Here is a 22681-nt window from a genome sequence, read left to right as displayed (position 1 = left end):
AGAACAAACTTTGGCTTTCGAATAACACAAATCAGTGTTTAAGCTGAAGCATTGAATCACCAAACTAACTTATGCTTTTTACACCTCATTGCTTCTTATAAATGTGGAGATAAGAAAACTGACCTCAGAGAAATCATGTGAAGATTACATAAAATAGCATCTGCAAATAACCGAATAGGAGTCTTGCAGACTCGAGGAGCCCCAGGGCTCATCGGTTGCGTGCTTGGCTGTGCATCGAAAGGTCAGCTGTCTCCACCCACCAGCCACTCCTTGGGAAAAAGAGCTGAGGATCTCCTGCGCTTATTACAACCTGGGAAACCTGATTATCAGGCAGTCCGACTCTGTCCTACGTGGTCAGCACGGTCCGCATCGGCTCCGTGTCACACTACCTCAATAACATAAATCATTCAGGTGCTCAATATTCTATAACTGCTAAAACAGCACTGGGTGTTTACCTATAAAATAAGCTGCATTATTTCTCTCGCCATGTTTCTCTCCCTCAAATAGCCCATTGGCCACTTATATTCTAAATGTAGCATCAGAAACTAGATGGCTCATGTATCATTTTGTTTTATTTTTTTTTTGCAAGACAAACCCCAGTCATACCAATTATATGAAATAAAAATAAACATGGGCCATACAGAATGAGAACTAGAAAACTAAGCATGGGCTCTGCCTACATTGGTTATCTGAGGATCCAGAAACACGGAGTGAGCTCTCTGGGCCTCAGTTCGTTTCTCACACACTGGAATGAGCAGTCTTTCCCTTCCGACTGTCAGTGGATAAATGGTCTGCTGTTTAACAGATCCCTCCTTTCCTTTCTTGTTTTCTCTCTCTTCACTTTTCTTATTCCTGTTGCAAGCATATGCATGGCAGCAACGTTCCCCTTGGAAGTGAAAGGACCTTTTACTGAGGTTTTGAAATGGGATTTTTCAAGTTCAAACAAGTTTTAATTGAAGGTCCCTTAACCCTGCTCTTATTGACCCATCAGCTCATACCCTTATCAGGGCATTTTAATCCCCCTCCTCTGTCACCCAGGTGGCCCCGACCTGCCTTTCCTTAGTCGTTTCGTCTTGGAGAACTTGCACTCTCGGAGAGAGAGTAGGTTAAAAACAAGCGCAGAAATCAGTATCTGGAATCTGAACAGTGGATGGGCATTTTAGCTCCCTTTTTCGTGTGTGTGTCCAGAGAGGGAAAAGTATTTAGCGTATGATTGTACGGTGCAGACTCCAAAGCATTTAATTAAGATGTCTGAGGCAGATAATAACAAATGGCAGACATTCGGCTTCTCCGACGATTGTTCTGCAGACAGCCTGGAAACAAACACACATCAGAGCAAGAACCTGTACATCTGTTGGGCACTCAGCAGGCTGACCACCCAAGTGCCCCTCAGAGCTCATCTGCGTGGAGGTTGGATTCTGCCTTACGGCACATCTGAGTTCTGGGATCTGATTCCAGGTCTACCCTTACCAACCATATAGCCAATTTACTTTATTCTTGGATGTGTGGTTTGGATATTGCAAAGGATTGGGTGTAGATTGACTGAGAAACTGTTCTGTTTATTTGTTACTATGTAACACACACACACACACACGCAAGCACGCACGCACGCACACACACACACACAGAGTAATAACCCAAATAAAAAATAGGCAGAAGGCATGACTAAATAATTAACCAAAGATGATAATCAGGAGACCAACAAACCGGGAAAAATGCTCCCAATCACTTGCTATAAGAGAAACACAAATTAAATGATTAGATACCACTTCACAGGTTAATAGCACTTTTTTTAAGCTATAAAATACTGGAGAGTATGTAGACAAGCTGAAACACTTATAGATTGCTTGTGGGATTGCTAAATTGTAAAATCATTCTGGAAAACAGTATCTTCCTTAAACAAATGTTATACATGTTAAACAAAGTTTTTACCTTAATACTTAACCATCTACTCAATGTATAGCACCTCAAAATAATGAAAAAATTAACAGATATAGGCACACCCTTATTTATATCAACACTACCTACAATAACAACAACAAAATGAAAACAACCAATATTCCCATTTGTGGAGGAATCTGGTACATACATAAAATGGAATACTATGCATCCAAAAAGAACAATGATGAAACTGTAAAACAACTTATGACAATGATAAACTTAGATGTTATGTTCAGCAAACTTTATCAATGTCATAACAATAAATACTATATATGTAAACTGGTACTCTAAAACTGAAAAATAAAAATTCAGAAAAAGAAGTAGACTGATGTTTCCAGAGAAGCAAGGGGAAGGGGCAAGCAAAGAAGGGATGAGGGAGAAAACGAGTAAGAGAGACCCATAAATACACGCATACGCATGCAAAGAATACACTGTATTTTCACACCGCAGCAATGTACAACTAGAAACTGCAATTAGAAATATCCTCTACAGAAGCATCTAAAGTGTGAAATAATTCTACTCAAGTTACAGACTTGCATCAAAAGTATGAAATAATTCTAATCTAGTTACAGACTTATACACTGAAAATTGCAAAATATGGCTAAAATTAAAGACCTGAAAAAAGAGAGATATAAACAATAAACAAATTAAAATATCGAAAATTAATAACATCAAAAAATTTACAGTCTTAGGCCCTCTACATAGGGCCATTCCAAGTCAGAACTGACTTGATGGTGTGGTTATAGTTTATAGATTTTATTGTGATACTGGGAAACTTTACTCCTGTGTGTTTATTATCTGAGATTTTGCAATTTTCTATAGATTTAGAGATTAGGTCTTTATCCAGTATGTCACTGCCAAAAATATTTTTCCTAATATGTGGATCCTCTTTTCAGTCTTTTGATGGAGTTCTTTGAAGTACATGAATGTCATATCTTTAGGAGGTCTCGGTCCTCTAGTTTTTCTTCTGTAATATGGGTTTTTGGTAGTGTGCTCATGCCTTGTGTTAAGGACTCTAAATTTGTTCCAATTTTTTAATGGATGACCTTCATTGCTATAGGGTTTATAGTTGGGTCTTTAATCCATCTTGAATTAGTGTTTGTATATGGTACTGGTCTTGTTTCATTCCTTTGTAAGTAGACCTCGAACTTTTCAGCACCGTTTGTTGAAAAGACTATCTGTATCCCATTTACTGTGTTTCAGTCCTCAATCAAAAATCAGGTATCTCTAGGTGCTGGTGTCTGAATGCCCTGGTGGTATAGTGGTTACAAGTTGGGCTGTGATCTACATGTTCAGCAGTTCAAAACCACCAGCATTGGAAAACAGAGCTTTCTAGTCTCCTAACCAGTTACAGTCTCAGAAACAAATGAGACAGTTCTACAAAATCCTATAGGGTCACTAGGAGTTGGTATTGACTTAATGGCAGTGAATTTAGAGTTTGGTGTTTTCGGGTGCCTGGTCATATTTCTGGGTATTCTACTCCATTGGTGATATATTGTTGTGCTGATACAAACCTTTTTGACAATGGCTATGTGGTAGGTTGTAAAATAAGGAAATAAGATACCCCCTATTTTATTTTTAATTAGTGTATCATTTTTTCATGGTTTCTTCCCATTTTTTAAGGTTGGTGAATAGTTGTACCATTTATTTGAATAGGATTTCTGGGATTTGGATTAGGGTTGCAATATATTTATAGATTGCTTTAGATAGTATTGACATTTTCACAATATTAATTTTCCTATCCATAAACATGGGGTATTTTCCCATTTATCTACATTTCTTTTGGTTTCTTACAGTAATTTTTTTATAGTTTTCTTTGTTCAAGTCTTTCATTTCTCTGTTGAGGTTTAAGGATTTCATCTTTTGAGTGGTTATTGTCAAAGTAACCGCTGTTCAGCGTTCTTTACTTAATACACAGGAATGCTATTGATTTTTGTAAGTTGATCTAAGAGCCTGCCATGAGACCAAAATTTTTAATTAGTTCCAGCAATATTCTTATCGAGTCTTTAGGGTTTTCAAACTATAAAATAATGTCGCATCTGCAAACAAAGAATTTTGTTTATTCTTGTCAGTCTGAGCACCTTAGATTTCTTTTTGATATCTAATCGCTCTGGCTAAGATTCCCAGGATGATAGTAAATAAGAACAGAGATAAAGGGTATCCCTTCTCTGGTTCCTGGGTAGAGGTGGAATGCTTTCATTTTCTCTCCATTGAGAGAAAGGCTGGCCATTGAGTTTGCAGATGTGACCTCTAATAGTTTGAGAATTTTCCTTTTTATTCATATTTTATTATGTGTTTCTATCAAAAGCTAATTTTGAACTTTGTTCAATGACATTTTTGTATTAATTTATATAATATGATTCTTTTATTTTAGCTTATGGTGTATTACATTGATTGTTTTCTTTTGGTGTTGAACCACCCTTCAATACCTGAAATAAATCCCATTCAATCATAATAAATATATATATTTGATTATTTTTAAAATATTTAATATTTTATTTATTTAATATTTTGTTGAATTCTATTGGCTAGAATTTTATTCAAACGGTTGTATCTATGTTCATAGATTAAAAGAGTCTATAGTTTTCTAGTCTGATAATATCTTTACCTGCATTTGAAATCAGGTTATACTGCATCTGGGGTCTTAAAGGCTTATCTCTAAACACATACCCACCTAAGTGAGATATTAACTAAGTCCAAATGGGAGAACTACATGATCATCAGTCACCAAAGGATTGTAAATCATATAATCTAAAATTAAAGGAGGGATAGTATCAGAGCCTAAATGGTGAGAATCCAGTTTGCACAGTTATGGATGGTTTGGAGAGCCTTATATATTTTGAGGAACTACAAAGAAAATAAGTCTTCCAGAGACCTCTCTCTATCCATAATAGAGGGACAGGAGGAAAGTGGTTACTAAACAGTGTATTGGAGAGATGAATATAGAAGGTCAAAGGGAGAAACCTGACTTTAACGGCTAAAATCTTGTCAGCTGATCCCACTTCTGATGCACACTTGACCTGATCTGGTTATCAACATTTTCTGTATTTGTTTGCTTGTTCATTTAGAGTTTATTTCAGTTATGATATGTCATTTGGGGTCACCCTCTTGATTATCAGCTATGTTTTTCTGTTTTTCCATAAATGAGGGATAACCCCCAAAATAGATTTTTTACCAAAACAATCTGATCACCTTCAAAATACTCTCTGTTACACTTAGTAAATTTTTCAAATCTATGATTGAATTCTTGGAAACATCTTTCAAACTCATCTGTTTGGATGATTGACACCACCTCCCTCATTTTTTCTCCACCTCTTCTATATTGTCAAATAATTTTTTGCCAAAAACTGGTACACTGAGATGCCTGCCTGAGCAGGTACATTGTTGTGGTGGGAAAACCAGTTCCCGGTCTGCCAGAAATCAGACCCTTTTTTGTCGCACACTATTTATTGTGCAATCTTTTCAGAACCTCTAAATAGAAAGTTTGATGAACAATCTGACCTGGTGGAATGAACTCCAAATACACGACAAGTGAACATTTCCATCCATTCAAGAATGAGGTTCCTGAATGTCCAGAACAAGGGTTGTCATCGATTGACATTTCCCCTTTTTCAAATGAAAAAACAACTCATACTCTTGAGTGTCCCCCACAGCGCTGTCCTTGTAAGCCGTGCTGAACATCACAGCAGTTTTTGCAGCATTTTTCCCAAGTGGGAAACAGAATTTAACAACCCAGTGCCATTCTCTTAAATCAGCCATCAAACACACATACAAAAAGATTCGAGGGAAACTGCTTTCATGAAAAAATTCACTGCGACCAGAGAGAACCTTCCAGGGTGATGCCACTGGGCGCACTAACTCAGAGTCTATGGAAAATCCAAGGTTAGCTCTTATTGATTATCTCTCTAAAGCAATATTTTATTTTATCCAAGTTGTCCTCGGAATTCTTTCCTCTTCTTTAATGTTAAATATTTTGACTATGATATTTTGTAGTAATTTCTTTTGAGTTTAATTCCGCTGTTTGAATGGTTATTTTTTGTTCTTTCATGATGTTAGGGATGTTTTCTTCTATTCCCTGGATTGTTTCCTCTGTAGCTGTGTGGGCGTCTTCTTCTTTTGGTTTTTGTTTCTTCTTGTTCTAGAATGTTTATCAAATATAAATTAGTCCCTTTTATGGTGCTCCATATAATCCTTAGTATTTCTTCAGAGTTTTAATCTTTTGTAGATTTTCTTCTTGTTCATTTGTGCTCAAAAGATATATCTCCAAGCTCTCTACTTCAGTTTTTCCTATATCTCCAAGCTCTCTACTTCAGGTTTTCCTATATCTCCAAGCTCTCTACTTCAGGTTTTCCTTGCTTCAGTCCTACTGCTTTGCTCTTTCAATGTGTTATCTAATTCTAATATCTTACTATGTAACTTTCTTTTTGAAGTTGTTTTAGGACTTCTAATTTTCATTCACTTTCTCAGATTCTTGTAGTATTCTCTGGAGTTCTCCTCTCTTCTCATCTGTTTTGCTTTGTTTTTATAGCTCTTTTTATCTTTCCCTCTTATCTGTTGTAAACAGTTGAAAATCATTTTTCTGAATCCTCTCATGAGTAATTCCATTCCCTTTTCTTCTCCTGAAAATTCCACTGGACCTATGTTTTTAGTCACTTGCTTGTATCAAGCTCACTATTTCTCCCATGTGTGTTGTGGTTTATTTCTGTTTCTGAGACAGTGCTGTTTTTTGTTTGTTTTTGTGTTTTTGGCGTTTATTTTTGTTTGTTGTTCAAAAGACGTTGGAGTGAGCGCTCTTTCCCATTCACTGATGGTAGCCAGTGAGATTCTGAGCGTGACTGGCTTTTTTGGCAAGAGCAGACTTGGAATAGGAACCAGTGACAAACAGAAGAAAACAAAAACCCAAGCATACATCCAAAGAGCACACCTAAACATTTACCACACGCATTAGAGAAGAGAGAAAGCAATAAGACAAACCAAAATAACAACAATAACAACAAAAGTCCCAAAGTCAGAGCCATGTTCCACTGTCATCAAAGACCTCGTGTCCAGATGGTCCTCTGTGGGTGCCACAGAATGTAGGTAAATGGCTGGTACAGCTGCCTCTACAAGGAAGGGAGAAAGAAAGCAGATGTCAGAAAGTGCCAGACCAGACTTCTGCCAAAGCAGGACCAAGGGTCTGTGGCTTTGCTGAGCTACATGTCAGAGCCACATGTGGGCCAAGTGTCAGATTAGAGAGTCCACAGCTTCCACGGAACAAGGCAATGTCCCCTTAATTCCCAAGTGTAAGGGGGAGCTCGTATATTTCAGATTCGCCTTTGTTTACTTACCCTGTGAGGCCCTTTCAGGTCCACTCTCCTTCAGTGTACATCCGCCATGTCAGGGATGTAGGGGGAGGGTGCTGCTACCTTTCGTGGGTTTAGATTCCATGCCAGGTTGTCCTAGGAAGAGGACATGGTCTCCTCTCCTCCCAGTCTGGTGAACCTGCTGCTGTGAGAGAGGTTGCTTGGTGCACCGTCAGCCCACTGAGAATTTGAGGTTCCTACTAACCAGTAGGTCAGCAGCTCAAAACCACCAGCTGAGAAGCAGCTTTCTACTCCACTAATGATGTAGTCTCAGAAACCCATAAGGGCAGTTCTACTTTGTTCTAGAGGATCACGATGAATTGGAATCAACTCGATGGCAGCCAGTTTGCTTTGGGGTTTGGCTGGTCCCTGGAGATGGCTATTCCCCTCACTTTCCTCATTTGGCATCTGGCCCACTCCTGGGAAATTCAGAGGTCCAGGATTTTACCTTTTCTCCACTTGTTTCTGGGTTTTGTTACAGGGGGTATATATGGATTTCTGCCTATGTGGCCATGTTTACCAGAAGCCAATATTATACATAGTTATGGAAGCAGACACTTCTTCCTTTCGCCTGTGGATAGGTTGGTGGGTTTAAACCAATAACTCTGTGGTTAGCAGCCCAATAGCTAACAGGTCTCCTTATTAAATGCTATCGCTGGGACCTAAACACAAGCCAACTAATTCAGGGTACAATCTACTTCACTTAGTAGGGTGAGAAAACAAACAAATAAAGGCAGACTTTGGTATATTAATGTGGGTCTTCTTACGTTCAGGAGATCTTGTCACTATTCACAGTTTGAGGCTCACAAATTGCAATATTGCTGAAATATATCCAATTTTCATATCTGTTTTATTTTATAGTTTAAATCAATGACGTACCAATGACTCATATTTGTACTACCAGGCAAAATTCTTGGGCTGAATTCTCCTTTTCTGTGCATCATAAAAGAGAGGACTCTGACAGATCACCTTCGAAGGAGCCTTTTTGCTATACCTGGTGTATGAGAGAGATTTATATACTTGGCACTCATTAAAAAAGAGAAACAGACCAGGCTACATGGGAATACAGTGGAATTTAAGAAGGGAAAGGTAAAAGGAAATTCCTTTTAACCTTTAACAGAATAACTAATATTAGCCTGCAAGAAGTTGTCCTTTCAGAGACTCCTTGAAACTTTCTTGACAAGAGTTTAAACAAAACTCCTTCATGATCAGGCCTGGGCTACTTCTCTGGTCTCATTTCCTGCCACGCCTCCTCTTTCCTCACTCAGCCATTGCTTTTGAAGACATCCTCAAATATAAATTCTTTATCAAAGAGCAAAGTCAATGGAGGAATCAAACAGGGAGATAAAGGCAGATTAAAGTAGATAGAAAGCATTAAAGTCACTCAGCTATGGTCTGTGAACAAGCCCAAACAGTCATTTTAGAGCCTGGTGGTTAAATCTTGATTGTGAGAGGTTGTAAAACTGCCATAAAAATAGAGCCAGGTTTTCATAAAGGCAAATAAAGGACTCTATTTGTCCCACAGCACTATGCTGCTAACTTCAATCACAGCCTCATGGCTATTGAAATCACTTTCAACATCGTGGACAAAAGAATACCTTTTTCCTTCATTTTTACCAACTTTGTGCTTCCTGTATGGTTTCATGTATATATTTCAGCTTTGGAATCAGAATATTTTAGTTGCTACTCCACTTCCTCATCTCCAACAATCCCTAAAATTGTCCGAACACCTGGTGGTGTCATGGCTGCCCATTGTGCTCCATCTGCATGGTCGCATTCAAAACCACCAGCAGTCGTGCAGAAAGACTGGACTACTCCGTAAACAGTTACAGTCTCAGAAACTCACAGGGGGTCACTATGAGTCAGCATTGACTCAATTGACTCCATGGCATTGAGTATGTATGTGTGTGTGTGTGTGTGTGTGTATATGCTTAGATATATATCAAATGAATTCATGAATTTATATGGCAAATAAACTGAGGCGTAAGGACTATATAGAAATATACATGATGGAAAGGAGTATCATGATTTAGGAGATCTAACACTGACTATGATTCAACAGTGGTCTCGTTTATTTTTAATGTGAATGATTTATGCTTATATCTGAGTGATTACTTAATGGATACCTATTGTAGAACCAGATATACATTTTTCCTTCTCTCTCTTTTTTTAGACATAGTATTCATACTTGATCTCTTCCTAAAGATCTTAAATGGTGTTCTAACCCTGCAGTGCAAAGCTTGATATGAAATAATAATATTTAAGGATTATAAGTAAAAGAAGTATCAATAAGAAATGTTATAACTGTATAATGCAAACTGGAGTCTATAGATAAACTAACGTGAATGTGTGGTCATTCAAAGCATGGTAATTACTCTCCACTCTCGTGGCAGCAGAGGGAGAAAGAGTCAAGAACAGGAAGAGGATCTGGAATGTGTGGCTCATTGCCTCCTTGAATAGCTGCCTCCTTGGCCATGAAACCAGAAGAATTGTTGCTTTTTGGCTACAATTACTGAATAATGTTATCAACTAGTCAATAGATGAATCCTTACCTATGAATTTCCTTAAAAGGAAAATTCAGAATAGAATTTCATATTCTCATAGACTTCAGATTTCCTGCAGGGTGGAAAAACCCCTGAAACTAATTGGCCTGACCTAAAACTTTAACTTAAAGCCAAAAATGTCTCCTAGATCCTTTTTAAAACTGAGAGTTTAACTTAAATGATAGAAAGCTCTGCCTTGAATCTTGTGTTCTTTTGAAATCTACCACTGTGGGATATGATTGACAAAAACAACTAGAACAATTAACTACAAACCGCAGGGGCGGCGTGAATGTGACAACTCAGGAAAGGAGGGGAAATGACGGGGACTCGGAATTACACCAGCGTCCCCGAACCAGCTGTGCAGAGTGGGACTGTAACGTTTCCTGCTGTGTAGTTTCTCAACAATAGCAACCAAGTAAATACCATTGAGGAAAAATGCAATTAAAGTTATATCAGGAAGTACTTATATCAAGCAATGGAAATTTCTGCTCAAAATGATTCATAGAAGTAAAATTAGGAAATGCATTTTGATGGAAAGGTCCACATAATTATCAGGACTAATTTTTCTGTAATTTTTTTCAGCTTTTCTCTCCTGTTTTTTTTTTCATTTTCAAGCTGACGTCCCACATACTTTCTAATTTTCTGATAAAAGAGATGGTGTCTTTTTCCATAACAATGAACCCATCAGTTAAAATCCTAAACTTCATTGAGATGGTACCACCTTGGTTCATATGACAGTCTTTTAGCTATTAACGATAGGAGGAAAAAACGGTCCTACGTGACTTGAGCCAACTGGGACTCAATCTCCTCTACACCTGTGTCTGCTGTTAAGTAGAAGAGACATGAAATTAATTCTTGTAAGACCACTACCCAAAAAGGTTAATGTTCTTAAAATATTTCTACAGTCCACTATTTATTTAGACAAATGTCAAGTCTAGGTGCTTGAAAACAAACAAACAAACAAACCCCAAATCATGAAAAGATCCCAGAACTAGAAGAACTCACAGTCTCAATTTTGAAAGAGATAGTTCTGACTAGGAAGGGCATTACAGCCCAAGGAAGGGAGATGAACAGATGAGTAGTGGGGTGACTTAAAACACACCATATGTATGTATATGTGTGTGTGTGTATGAGACATTCTGAAACTTCCTCTTGACGAGTAGTTGCAAATTGAAGACATGTGAAGAGCTGAACTGAACACTTCAGAGAACAGCTCGAGAAGACAAAACAAACCATTATAATAAAACATGCCAAGACCTGAAGTTAGAAAACCAAGAGGACATGCTCAGCATTATTCAAGCTAAAATAAGGGGGGGGGTGGAATTCAAGCCTCGAGTGTCAATATTGTAGGATTCTGTGGCAAAATAAGGAGCCCTCCTACAGGCTGGATTGCAAGAGAAAGATGTGGCTTTCTGTTCCCGGAAAGAGTTACATCTCGTACTCTGTTCAGTGGGGTTGCCATGAGTCAGAATCAGTGACCACGAGTAGAATATTTTGAGTTGTCCTGCATAATATACTGAACAATGAAGCATGAGATCATAGATATTGGGGGAGAGATACCGACTATTGCCCTTAGGTGCCATTGCGTCAGTTCCAACTCACAGTAAGCCCATAAACAAGAGAACTAAACTGTGCCCGGTCCTGCATCATCCTCAAAATAGCTGGAGGTTTGAGCCCCTTGTTGCAGCCCCTGGGTCAATCTGGCCCTTGATGGCCTTCTTCTTTTTCCCTGACCTTCAGCCAAGCCTGATGTTCTTCTCCAGGGACAACTCTTTTCTGATAACATGACTAAAATACGTGAAAAGAGATTTCTGGCTGTAACTTCCAACCCAGATTTGTTTGTTCTTCAGGAAGTCCATGGTGTTGTCAGTCTTTTGATTGGCACCACAGTACAAGTGCATTGACTTTTCTTTGGTCTTCTTTATCCATAGTCCAACTTTCACATGCATATAAGGTGACTGAAAATCCCCAAACTTAGGTCAGGCGCACCTTAGTCCGCAATATGACGCCCTTGCTCTTCAACACTTTGAAGAGGTTTTGTGCAGCAAATGCAATATGTTGTTTGCTTTCCTGACCTCTGCTTCCACGAGCATTGACTGTGGATCCAAGCAAAATGACATCCTGACACACTCTGTTTTTCCCTTTTGTTTATCCTGATGTTGCATATTGGACCAGTTGTGAAAATGTTTGTTTTCTTTACACGGATTTGTAATCCATACTAAGAACTGCAGTCCTTGATTTTCTTTTCTTTTTTTTTTTGTAGTTAAACAGCGATTTTATTGCTCAAGTACATACAAATTTATGCAACCAAGGCAGAGGCTGTAGATGATTCATATTTCCAATTAGGAGGGAGGACTCTCTTCGTTTTGTAGTATCGAGCCAATCGGTGAATTCGACTCTCAATCAGAATCAGCCGGCATTTGGCGTCCTTATCCTTTCTGTTCCTCTCCAGATGCTTCTGAACAGCGACAACCTTCTTAATCAAGTGGTAGAGATCCTCAGGCAGATCGGGAGCAAGTCCTTTGGACTTCAGGATCCTCAGGATTTTATTGCCTGTCACAAATCGCACTTGTGCGACGCCATGTGAATCTCTTAGGATCACACCGATCTGGGAAGGAGTCAGGCCCTTCTTGGCCAGTTTATAGATCTGCTCCTTCACGTCGTCGGACGTCAACTTCAGCCAGGTGGGGATGCTGCGACAGTAGAGCAGAGCCAACTGGGACAGGCCCTTCCCGGGAGCATGCATGCGACCCATGATAGCGGCAGTCAAGCCGCAAAAAGAGAGCGAGGGAGGAAACGCCCCTTGATTTTCTTTAACAAGTGCTTCAAGTGCTACTTGCTTTCAGCAAGCAGGTTTGTGCCATCTGCATTCCAGATATTAGGAATGAGCCTTCCTCCCATCCTGATGCCCCGCGTTCTTCCTCAGATAATGCAGCTTCTGAACGTACTTGCTCAGCATACAGACTGGAGAAGTGTGGTAAAAGGATGGAAACCTGAAGCACAGATGTCGTAATTCTATATCACACAATGTTCCCTTGTACTATTCGAAGGCCTGCTTCTTTGTCCGTATGTAGGTTCTGCATGAGCACAATGCCATGTTCTGTGTAAGCTCCATAATATAAACTATTAGGTGTGGTCTACAAAGACTTCAAATACTGTTCAGTATTATCATTAATTTGTCATGACCCAAACAATCAAATGCCCCTGATAGGCAATAAAACAGAAGTAAACATCTTTCTGCTATTTTCAAAGTTGAACCTGCCTGAAGAAGAGTTGTATCCAATGGAATAAGGCACAGTCCTAATGGGAAGTTTCTAAGCAGAGTCAGAACACATTATCCTACTGTATATTGCTGTAGTGTCTATGAGGAAGTCACTCGAATCTCTGCCTCCAGAATCATGATGATTTTATTATAAAGGTATGATTGAATCATACCTTTATAATACATACAATCACAATTAGGTGATTGAACCTAATTGAAGTTCCTCATCTTCCTAGAGATTAAGCAGCAAACATGTGCTGGGCCCTTCCAGCACTACTCTATTGAGTCTCCACCTTAGCGTATACTACTAGGTACGGCCTAAAATCTCTGCAAGGATAACAAAGATGGAAAAAAGAGTAACAAAGCTACTCCACTGTAGAGGTTGACTCCAAGGAACAAATGCTAAGGCAGAATGGTATGGGTGATTTAATCTTTACCCCCAAATTAACATTATCACATTTGATTCTCATGGACATATTCACAGTTTAGCATAACTTTTTAAATTACCTTTTTTATGTTCAGATAATTACACATTCACATGCAAATGTAAGAACTTATACAGAAAGATGCAATGCACATTTTATTCAGATTTCCCTTAAGGATAGCATGGAAAAGGTATATTACAATATCACAAATGTAGTACAATATCGCACAATATATTGACATTGATGCAGTCAGTATACAGAATATTTCCATGACGACAGGATTTGTACGTGGATCAGGAGGCAGTTGCGTGAACAGAACAAGGGCATCCTACATGGTTTAAAGGAAGGGTATGAAATATGGCTCTATCCAGTCACCATAATTATTCAATCATATGCTGAACAAATCATCCAAGAAGCTGGATTGTAAGAAGAAGAATGCAGCTTCGGGATGGAGAAAGGCTTCTTAGCAGCCTGTAATATGCAGATGATACAACCTTGCTTCCTGGAACTTAGGAGGACTTGAAGGAGTACTTGCTGATCAAGATAAAGGATGATAGTCCTCAGTATGTATCACAACTCAGCCTAAAGGCCCAGATCCTCACAAGTCCACCACCAGGTAACATCATGATAAATGGACAAAGGTTGAAGTTGTCCAGGATTTTGTCCTGCTTGGGCCCCAATCAGTGCTCAGGGAAGCTGAAATCCAGAGGCGAAAAGATGCAAAGGCATTAAAGATGCAAGGCACTAAGTAAATCTGCCGCACAGTTTCTTTAGCATATTGAAAATCCAGATGTTACTTTAAGGATGAAGGTGCACCTAACCCAAGTCATAGTATTTTCAATTGTCTCATATGCATGTGGAAGTTGGACATTGAATAAAGACCTTAGAAGAATCCATGCTATGGAATTGTGGTGCTGGAGAAGAATACTGAAGGATCTGTGGGATGCTAAAAGGACAGACCAATTTGTCTTGGAAGAAGTATGGCCAGAGTGCTCCGGAAAGCATGGTGAGACTTTGTCTTACAAACTCTGGACATGTGTCAGGAGAAACTAGTCCCCGGAGAAGAGCCTCAAGGTTGGTCGAGTGGAGGGGCTGCACTGAGGAAGAAAGCCCTTAAGGAGATGGATTGACACAGGGACGTTAGCAATGAGCTCAGGCATGGAAACAGCTGTGAGGATGGCAGAGAACTGGGCAGTGCTTCCTTCTCTTGTACAATGGGATGCATGGGGTGGAACTGACCTGATGTGATCAAAGAACACCTAATAGGACATCGTAGATGGACCTTTTATAGCCGCATCTAATACTCCACCATACTCAACACCTGACAATTACTTATGTGTTTTAATTTCCATAATACTATCATTGTAAGAAAGTTATGTAAAAGCAATTATATAGTATAGTTTTATGAAGTGATCTTTTATATTTTTTCACTCCGCATAATTCTCTGAGTTGTTGCATGAATCCATATTTCATTATGTTTTGTATATTCTGTCACACATTCCCACATATGCCATAGTTGTATTTAATGATTCACCTTCTGAGCGATATTGCGATATTTCTGCTTAAGGGCTATTATAAATAAATATCATACATAAGACTGCTATTATAAATAAAGCTGCTATATTCACTCTTATATTGAATTTTCTATAAACATGCACCTTCACTTATTTGTTCCTGAATGTTTATGGATATAGTTTGGTCATAATTTTTAATTTAGTCTTTCTATTTACATTGGGGGGGGCTCAAATAGGGCAACTATTTATTATAAGGATGAATGAACATGTTGGACAGAAGTTTACAAGTTAAAAAGTCATTTAAAATTGTATTTTATTTAAAGTTATAAGTATTCCCATTTGCTCGAAATGTTCACCTAAATCCACCCTACCTCCAAAAAGGAAATGAAATGTGCTTTTAATGGTGCAAGTCCAATTGGTGTGGCCTACCTGACAATCCTCCAGTGGGGCCCTGCAGAACATCAAAGTGCAGGTAAGCCATAAACCAGCTGTTTTTATTCCTAAACACTATGAGACATTTGCAAATGCTTTTGCTTTTGAAAACAAGTTAAATATCAAACATGGCAGGGGAATTCACCAAGCAGACATTTAATAGACAAGTTATATTATCACTGAACATACTTTATGGTGTGTGTGTGTGTGTGTGTGTGTGTAGGGTGGGCTCTCACCAGTAACAGAAGCACCACTTCCCACATTAAGAAGTAGGGTGTCACCAGATCAGTCAGCGCTAGACTTCCTTTACATACTTTTTATAGATTTTAACCAATTTTCATTTAATGTAATTATTAATGTGTTAAAGATTCAATTTATTATTTTATTTATTCATTTTTGTCTTTAAATTTCTCTGTGCACCTTTCTCTGCTTTTGAATCTGTTATTTGAGCATATTTTAGATATCCATTTTGATTTATCTGTAGTTTTTTGAAAACTCTATCTCTTTGCATAGCTGTTTCAGTTGGGCTGTCAGCTAAGTGTTGAGCTGCTAATTTCATAGTCAGAGGTTCAAACCCACCAGCCACTTCATGGGAGAAAGTTGAGATAATCCGTTCCTGTGAAGATTTACAGCCTTCAGAACTCCTTTTAGAGTTGTTTACTCTGAATCAACTCAATGGTAGTGGGGTTTGGGGTATATTCCATACACAACATGTATCACAGTCTAACAGTCTCTGTCATTGTCAGTGGAAGTGTGAAACAAGTAGGCTCAAGATCCTGAAGTATTCATTGGAAGAATTGTTAACAAGAGATGGAGCAAGATTGTTAACCTGTCCATTTCTGAAGTCCAAACACAATCAAATCAATGACCACCAAACATGGAAGTCAAAGCAAATATGGACCAGTCAAAAGCAAAAGTTGTGACTTGGGATGTTCAAAGCATTTTGCTGTCTGGAGGGCCAAAGCAGTTGTTCTGGCAGGCCAGCATAAGACATGGTGCGCCAAAGATGTGGAGGCCCAGGGCATATCTTACTGGAGGGTCAAAGTACAGATTTTATATGTGTGTATACATATTAAAACAATGTTATGTAAAATAAATCATATACACACAATATTATGAATGTATATATATATACATATACATATATATGAAAGACAGAGAGAGACTGATTGCTAGGAAGGAGCTGGCTCACACAATTGTAAAAGTGGGTAAGTCCAGTTCTATTCAAGTCCATGGGTTTGATATTAAACTGGAGGTTTCTCCAGACATCTGTAGCTATAAGAGAAGCAGGGAGAACACAGGCTGGTGGATAGAAGGTCGGCAGGACAGATGTGGAACTGCAGAAACCATTGAATCCAAGGTCAGCAAGGCATTTGGCATGTGAGATGGCAGGCTGCTGATGGCTCCAAGGGTGACAGGCAATCCAATAGCCCATTGGGTCAAGTCCAAGGAACCTGAGACTGGATGTGTCAGATGCTTATCTAGGTCCAGCAAGAAACACACTAAGAACTAAGCCACACTCCTGAAGGAATTGTCTTTCGATGGCATCAGGGTCATGACCGGAGTATGGGGTTGCAATCCACCCTAACCTTCCCTCAGTTGCTTAGCTGCTTACAGCAGATTGCATCTGGAATCGATTGCATTGAACTGGGTCACATTAGGGGGACGTCACGACAAACTACCGAGAATCATAGTCCAACCAAGTTGATTCAAAACCTGTCTATCACAACACAGTTAAATTTACAGAACTCTCAATTCTTTAGCAAAGGACTCGATGGCTTGATCTTGATGTAGTATATGTTGAGACAAAGTTTATATCTTTAAAATTTTTTACCTTTAATTATGTTGTTCATGAAACTTTTGATGTCTTTTTAACTTCTAAATGTCCATTTTGTTCATTCTATTTTCTAAATAAAAATTTATGATTTTTCATGTGTTCTAAATGAGCTTGTGATTGCTCATATTTTGAGGAATTAATGTTAGTATTTACCTTTTAAACTGTATTTTTTATAGTTCAGAATATGCACAGCAAGACATACATCAATTCACTGTTCCTACAATTCATGGCATTAGTTACATCCTTTTGGGTTGTGCACCCTTATCACCTCCTTGATCAAGTTGTTCTTCCTTTGTTAAAATATACGTACCGCCTATAAAGTTCCCGTCTTATCTTTTGAGTTTCTGTTGTCAATCTGATCCTATATAGTTAATTCTTAAAAGAACATTATACTTTGGCAGAGTTTTCTTTTACTAATTAAGCTAAATGGTTGTTCGGTGTTTAGGCTAATTGATGGATAGCTTTGGTTTAAAGTTTAAAAAATATCTCAGGCAATAATTTCAGGGGTTCGTTTAGCCCTCATCGTTATAGAAAATCTATAGTCCATGATAATTTGAAATCATATTCTTCATTTTTCCATTTTTGATCCGGATTTCTCTGTAGAATCCTTGATTAAAATATTCAGTAATAGTGACTGGACACCATACAGTTCTACCTTTCTTAACAGCAACGGTGGCTGTGGTCTTGCAGGTGAAGTCCTATCGCACATCTATTCTTGACTGTTTTTCCTTTGCTCCTTGTAAATAAAGACCAACTGAGCCTTGGCATTGTGGGTAACTCATGAGGCTGCACAAAATGTACGCACAAAGCCAGGAGTTCGAAATCATCATCAACTTTTGGGAGAGTTGTGCGGCTTTCTACTCGAGTAAAGATTTAATCTCAGAAACTCACAGGTGTAATTCTTCTTTGTCCTAATGGGTAACTATGAGTCAGGATTGACAACAATGAGTTCAGAGGTACTATGCAACACACCAAGGTGTAGAACTGAAACACGTAACTCATTAGGCCAATCAAATTGGATATCCCAGTAAGCAATGAAATAATAGATGAAAAAAGGAACCCCATTATGAGTTGAAGTGTATGAGAAGGCTTAATTGTATGGAAGAAATTTAGTTTCTTTAATTGTATGAAAGAAAATTGAATTTTTCCAATTCTGTTTTTGGTAAAGAACTGAAACATGTTACATGGACAAGAGACAGCCTTTTCTACAAATACTGCTGGGAAAACTGGATCTTTACCTGCAAAATAATGAAACAAGGTCCATACCTCACACCATACACAAAAACAAACTCAAGATGTATCACCATCTAAATATAAATCACACAATTATTAATTAAGATTTTCAATGAAAAATAGGAACAAATTTAAGGCCCCTAATGCAAGGACCCTCATACATTACCAAACATAATGAAAAATATTCACACTTTAGAAGACAAAATAAAGAACTAGGACCTACTCAAAATACGACATCTGTGCACAATAAAATATTTCATCAAAAAAGTTGGTATAGAACTCATAGATTGGTTAAAAAAAATCAGTAACAATTCATCAGATAAAGGGCTAGTCTCCAAAATCTATAGAAAACTATATCTTTAACAAGAAAAAATAAATAATCCAATCACAAAATGGGCAAAAGACGTGAACAATTTAACAAAAATGACATTTTAATGACAAAATGATATATTTTCCATATGTCAACCAACAATTATATGAAGAGCTGTTTGAAATGATTAGCAACAAAAGAGAAATACAAATTAAAACAATAAGAAGATATCACCTCACACCAATACATTTGACAAAATTCCATAAAGCAGGAAATAGTGAGTGCTAAAGTAGGGGCGGAGAGATTGGAATGCTTTTAAATCACTGGTGGGGCTGCAGAAGTTGAAGGCCATTATGGAGATCAGCGTGGCACTTCCTGAAACCAATGCCAATCCAAGTGCTTTATGATCCAGCCATCTCTCTGCTTAGAATATCGCCCGAAAATATTAAGACTGTAACATGAACAGACATATGTAGGCCTTTGTTTATTGCTGCAATTTTCACAATAGTAAACACATGGAAACACCAAAAAAAAACAACAACAATTTTAGAGGAATGGATAAACAAGCTGTGGTACATTCAACTATGGAATTTTATACCTCGATAAAAAACAATGATAACTCCCAGAAACACCTCAAGACATGGGCAAAACTAGAGAACATTATGCTTAGAAAACTTTATTTTACAAAGAGAAATATAGAATATCAGCCCTGTGACAAGCAGACACCAAAAGGAAGAAATGTGGTTTATGCACCCAAAGATAAGACTCAGAGGACTGCGGAGGCCAGCGTCAGGGGTGGGAAAGGGAGGGGGGAGGGATGGTGGCGGGGAGGAATGGGAAGTTTAACAGATCAAATCAAATCCACTCAAGTAACACTTTCTCCCTGGGGAGGAAAACCAACCCCTCGGGCGTAAACATTGGTCTGCATGGATAAAAAGGAGGAAGCGTAAAACCAAAGGGGACTTGGACTTTACAGTGACATACAAATTCATTTCAGATCTATGGAGAAAAATATAATGGAATTTTTCCATGAACTTTTTGAAGTTGCCTTCCACGTCAGCAGCTTTAACAGCCACTGCTTTGCTCTTTCCTCTCACGTGGTTTTAGTCACCATGCAACTTTTGCCAATTCCGTTTCAGAGGAGTGTAACTTCCTCAACGCGGTTACAGCCATTGGATTTACAACCCTGCCATTCACCCACCGGTGTGGTGTCGTTTGTCGGCAGCGCTTCTCCCCGCCCTCCACAGGCAACCCCTGCAAAGTTTTGCTTTCTCTGTTATTGTTGTTGTTGGGTCATCCTCAGTACCTCTGAGTCAGTCCTGACTCAGCAACACCGTGTCCTGAAGAAGGAAACGCTGCTTCTGCACAGTTTTCACAACTTTTGCTTCTCAACCCATGGTTGTGACTATTGTAGCAATCCGTCTCATTGAACGACTTCTTTTCTGTTCACACCCTACAAGTTACCTTTTCTTGTCGTTCTCTATATGATGCTGTAGAATATCTATATATGTTTGTGATTACTGAGTTTCTTCAGTATAATGTCTTAAGACCTCTATCCGCGTTCTAGCAGGTATTTAGACTTCATTTCTCCTACTGACCAAGCAGAATTCCATGCTGTGTGCCTGTACCGCATTTTGTGACCGTTCGTCTATTGATGGGCATGTAGGCTGTTCCGCCCTTTAGCTATGGGTAATAGGCAGCAATGCGCATAGAAGCACATGTCTCTGTTTCAGTTTGTTTTCAAGATTGGGGCCCACACCTAGGAGTGGAGTTGTTGGATAATCAGATAGTTCTAACTGTACTTGTTGGAGCAATCACCGCATTGCTTTTCAGAACAGCAATGCTGAAATTGCTCTCGGAAGAATTTTGATTATGTTGTCTTCGGCTGATGGCTCTAACATTGCTGTCATCTTGGTTGGGTGCCAGGGATCTTTTATCCTTCCACTTGAGCTCATCCTGGTCTTTGGCATGACAAGTTATATTTTGTTGAAACCTACACATTTATATTCTTAGTCTCTAACTCTGGATCTTAATGTAACCCTTCCGTTAACTGACTTTCTTCAAAACTTTTCAAAAACTTCGCCAATCTTAATCAGCCCCAAAGAAGGTCATACCTGATGACTCCCGGGGGCAAAGGTAGAAGTTCAAGTTCCTACTTAACCTCAATTGAAACCCAAAATGGGGTGGAGTGAGGAGATGTCTCCTCACTAGAGCTGTGTAGGAATGGGAGTTCTGGCTCCCCAAAGCAATCCTTACTGACACCACAATCAGAGTGACCTTGTTATTCCTGTTATTCTGCTGGTTCGGAGCCATTGAGTGGGTTTATAGCGACCTTATGCCTAACCGAAACGCTGTTCAATCCTGCACCATCCTCGCTAGTGTGAGACCACTGCTACAGTCGGGTTGTCAGTCCATCTCCTTGAGGGCCTCGCTTCTTGTTGCTACCCCTCTGCTTTACCAAACATGATGTCCTTCTCCAGGGACCGGTCTCTCCTGACACCATGTGCAAAGAATGTAAGACAAAGTCGCACCACCCTTCTAAGGAGCACTCTGGCCATACTTCTTCCAAGACAGATGATTTGACCTGTTGTAGAGTTCGGTTTATTTTGGCAATTAGCCTTTTGTCCGATGTGTCATTGATAACTTTTTTTCCCCAATCTGTGGGCTCTCATTTCCTTCTCCCGATGAAGTCTGTTGATTTGCATAAATGACATCATTTCAGCATGTCCCAGTCATCTATCTTGTCTTCTGCTGTGTCTACCTCCTCCATTATACTTGGTCGTTTATGTCTGCCCTGCAATAGGGCCCTTCATTTTGTTCCAGCCTTCTCCTTGATGATCCAGAGAGCTTTGGAGTTTACATTTAGGTCGTTAGTCCACCTTGAGTTCATTTTTGTGCCTGGGGAAAGATATGGGCCTTGTTTCATTCTTCTGCATCTGGTAATACGGTTTGTCCAACACTGTGTGCTGAAGATGTTGGGTTTTTTTTTTTTACCCCATTGGATATTTCTAGGTCCTTTGTCAAAGATTAGCTTTCTGTATATGCTGATAAATTTGTGTCTGGGTTTTCTGTACTGATCCATTGGTCTGTGTAGCTCTCATTGTACCAGTACCAGCCTGTTTTTACTACTGTGGGTATGTACAAGGTTTTTAGGTCAGGAAATGCTAGGCCTTCTACTTGGTTCTTCTTTTTAATAAGTTCTTTGCTTACCCTGGGTCTTTTGCCTGCTCATATGACATTGTAATTAGGTTTTCCATTTCTTTATTTATTTGGGATTTGAATTGGCATTGCATTGTATCTGTAAAAGTTTTGGTAGTATTGTCATTTTCACAATATGAAGTCTGCCTATCCATGAACATGGGATATTCTTCCATTTATTGATCTTTACATTGAGTTGTAATCCACCCTGAAAGCTGTACTTCTTCTTGAGCTTCATCCACAATTGCTTCAAGTATTTCTCATTTTAAGCAAGCAAAGTTGTTTCATCTACATATTGCAGGTTGTTAATAAGCCTTCCTTTCCTCCAGTCCTGATGCCGCATTCCTCTTGGTGTAATCCAGCTTCTCTGATGATTTGAAGAGCATACAGGTTGAGTAATTATGGTGAGAGGATACAATCCTGCTGCAAACCTTCTTGATTTTATGCCATGTAGTATTCCCTTGTTCTGTTCACATAACTCCCTCTTGATCCTTGTACAAATTCTGAATAAGCACAATGAAGTGTTCTGGAATTCCCTTTCTTCTCAAGGTGATCAAAACTTTATTATGATCCACACAGTATAAAGCCTTGGCATAATCAACAAAATTCAAGTAGTTATCTTTTTTGGTGTCCTCTGCTTTCAA

At 38.8% G+C, this 22681-nt stretch overlaps 2 protein-coding genes across 2 annotated transcripts in view; one reads left to right on the top strand and one right to left on the bottom strand.

The window, feature by feature from the left end:
• Positions 1 to 22681, top strand: part of TGFBR2 (transforming growth factor beta receptor 2) — a 606522-nt gene that overhangs the window by 477773 nt on the left and 106068 nt on the right. The gene's annotated exons all lie outside the window — the stretch shown is intronic.
• On the bottom strand, positions 12065 to 12596 carry LOC142445360 (small ribosomal subunit protein uS15-like). Its single transcript, XM_075547112.1, has one exon. The coding sequence runs from the start codon at positions 12579 to 12581 to the stop codon at positions 12126 to 12128; it is 456 nt and encodes a 151-aa protein (XP_075403227.1). The 5' UTR covers positions 12582 to 12596; the 3' UTR covers positions 12065 to 12125.

The sequence above is a fragment of the Tenrec ecaudatus genome, chromosome 4 (genome assembly GCF_050624435.1).
Source record: "Tenrec ecaudatus isolate mTenEca1 chromosome 4, mTenEca1.hap1, whole genome shotgun sequence".
Taxonomy (NCBI): Eukaryota; Metazoa; Chordata; class Mammalia; order Afrosoricida; family Tenrecidae; genus Tenrec; species Tenrec ecaudatus.
This window is presented reverse-complemented; position numbering and strand designations above follow the sequence as displayed.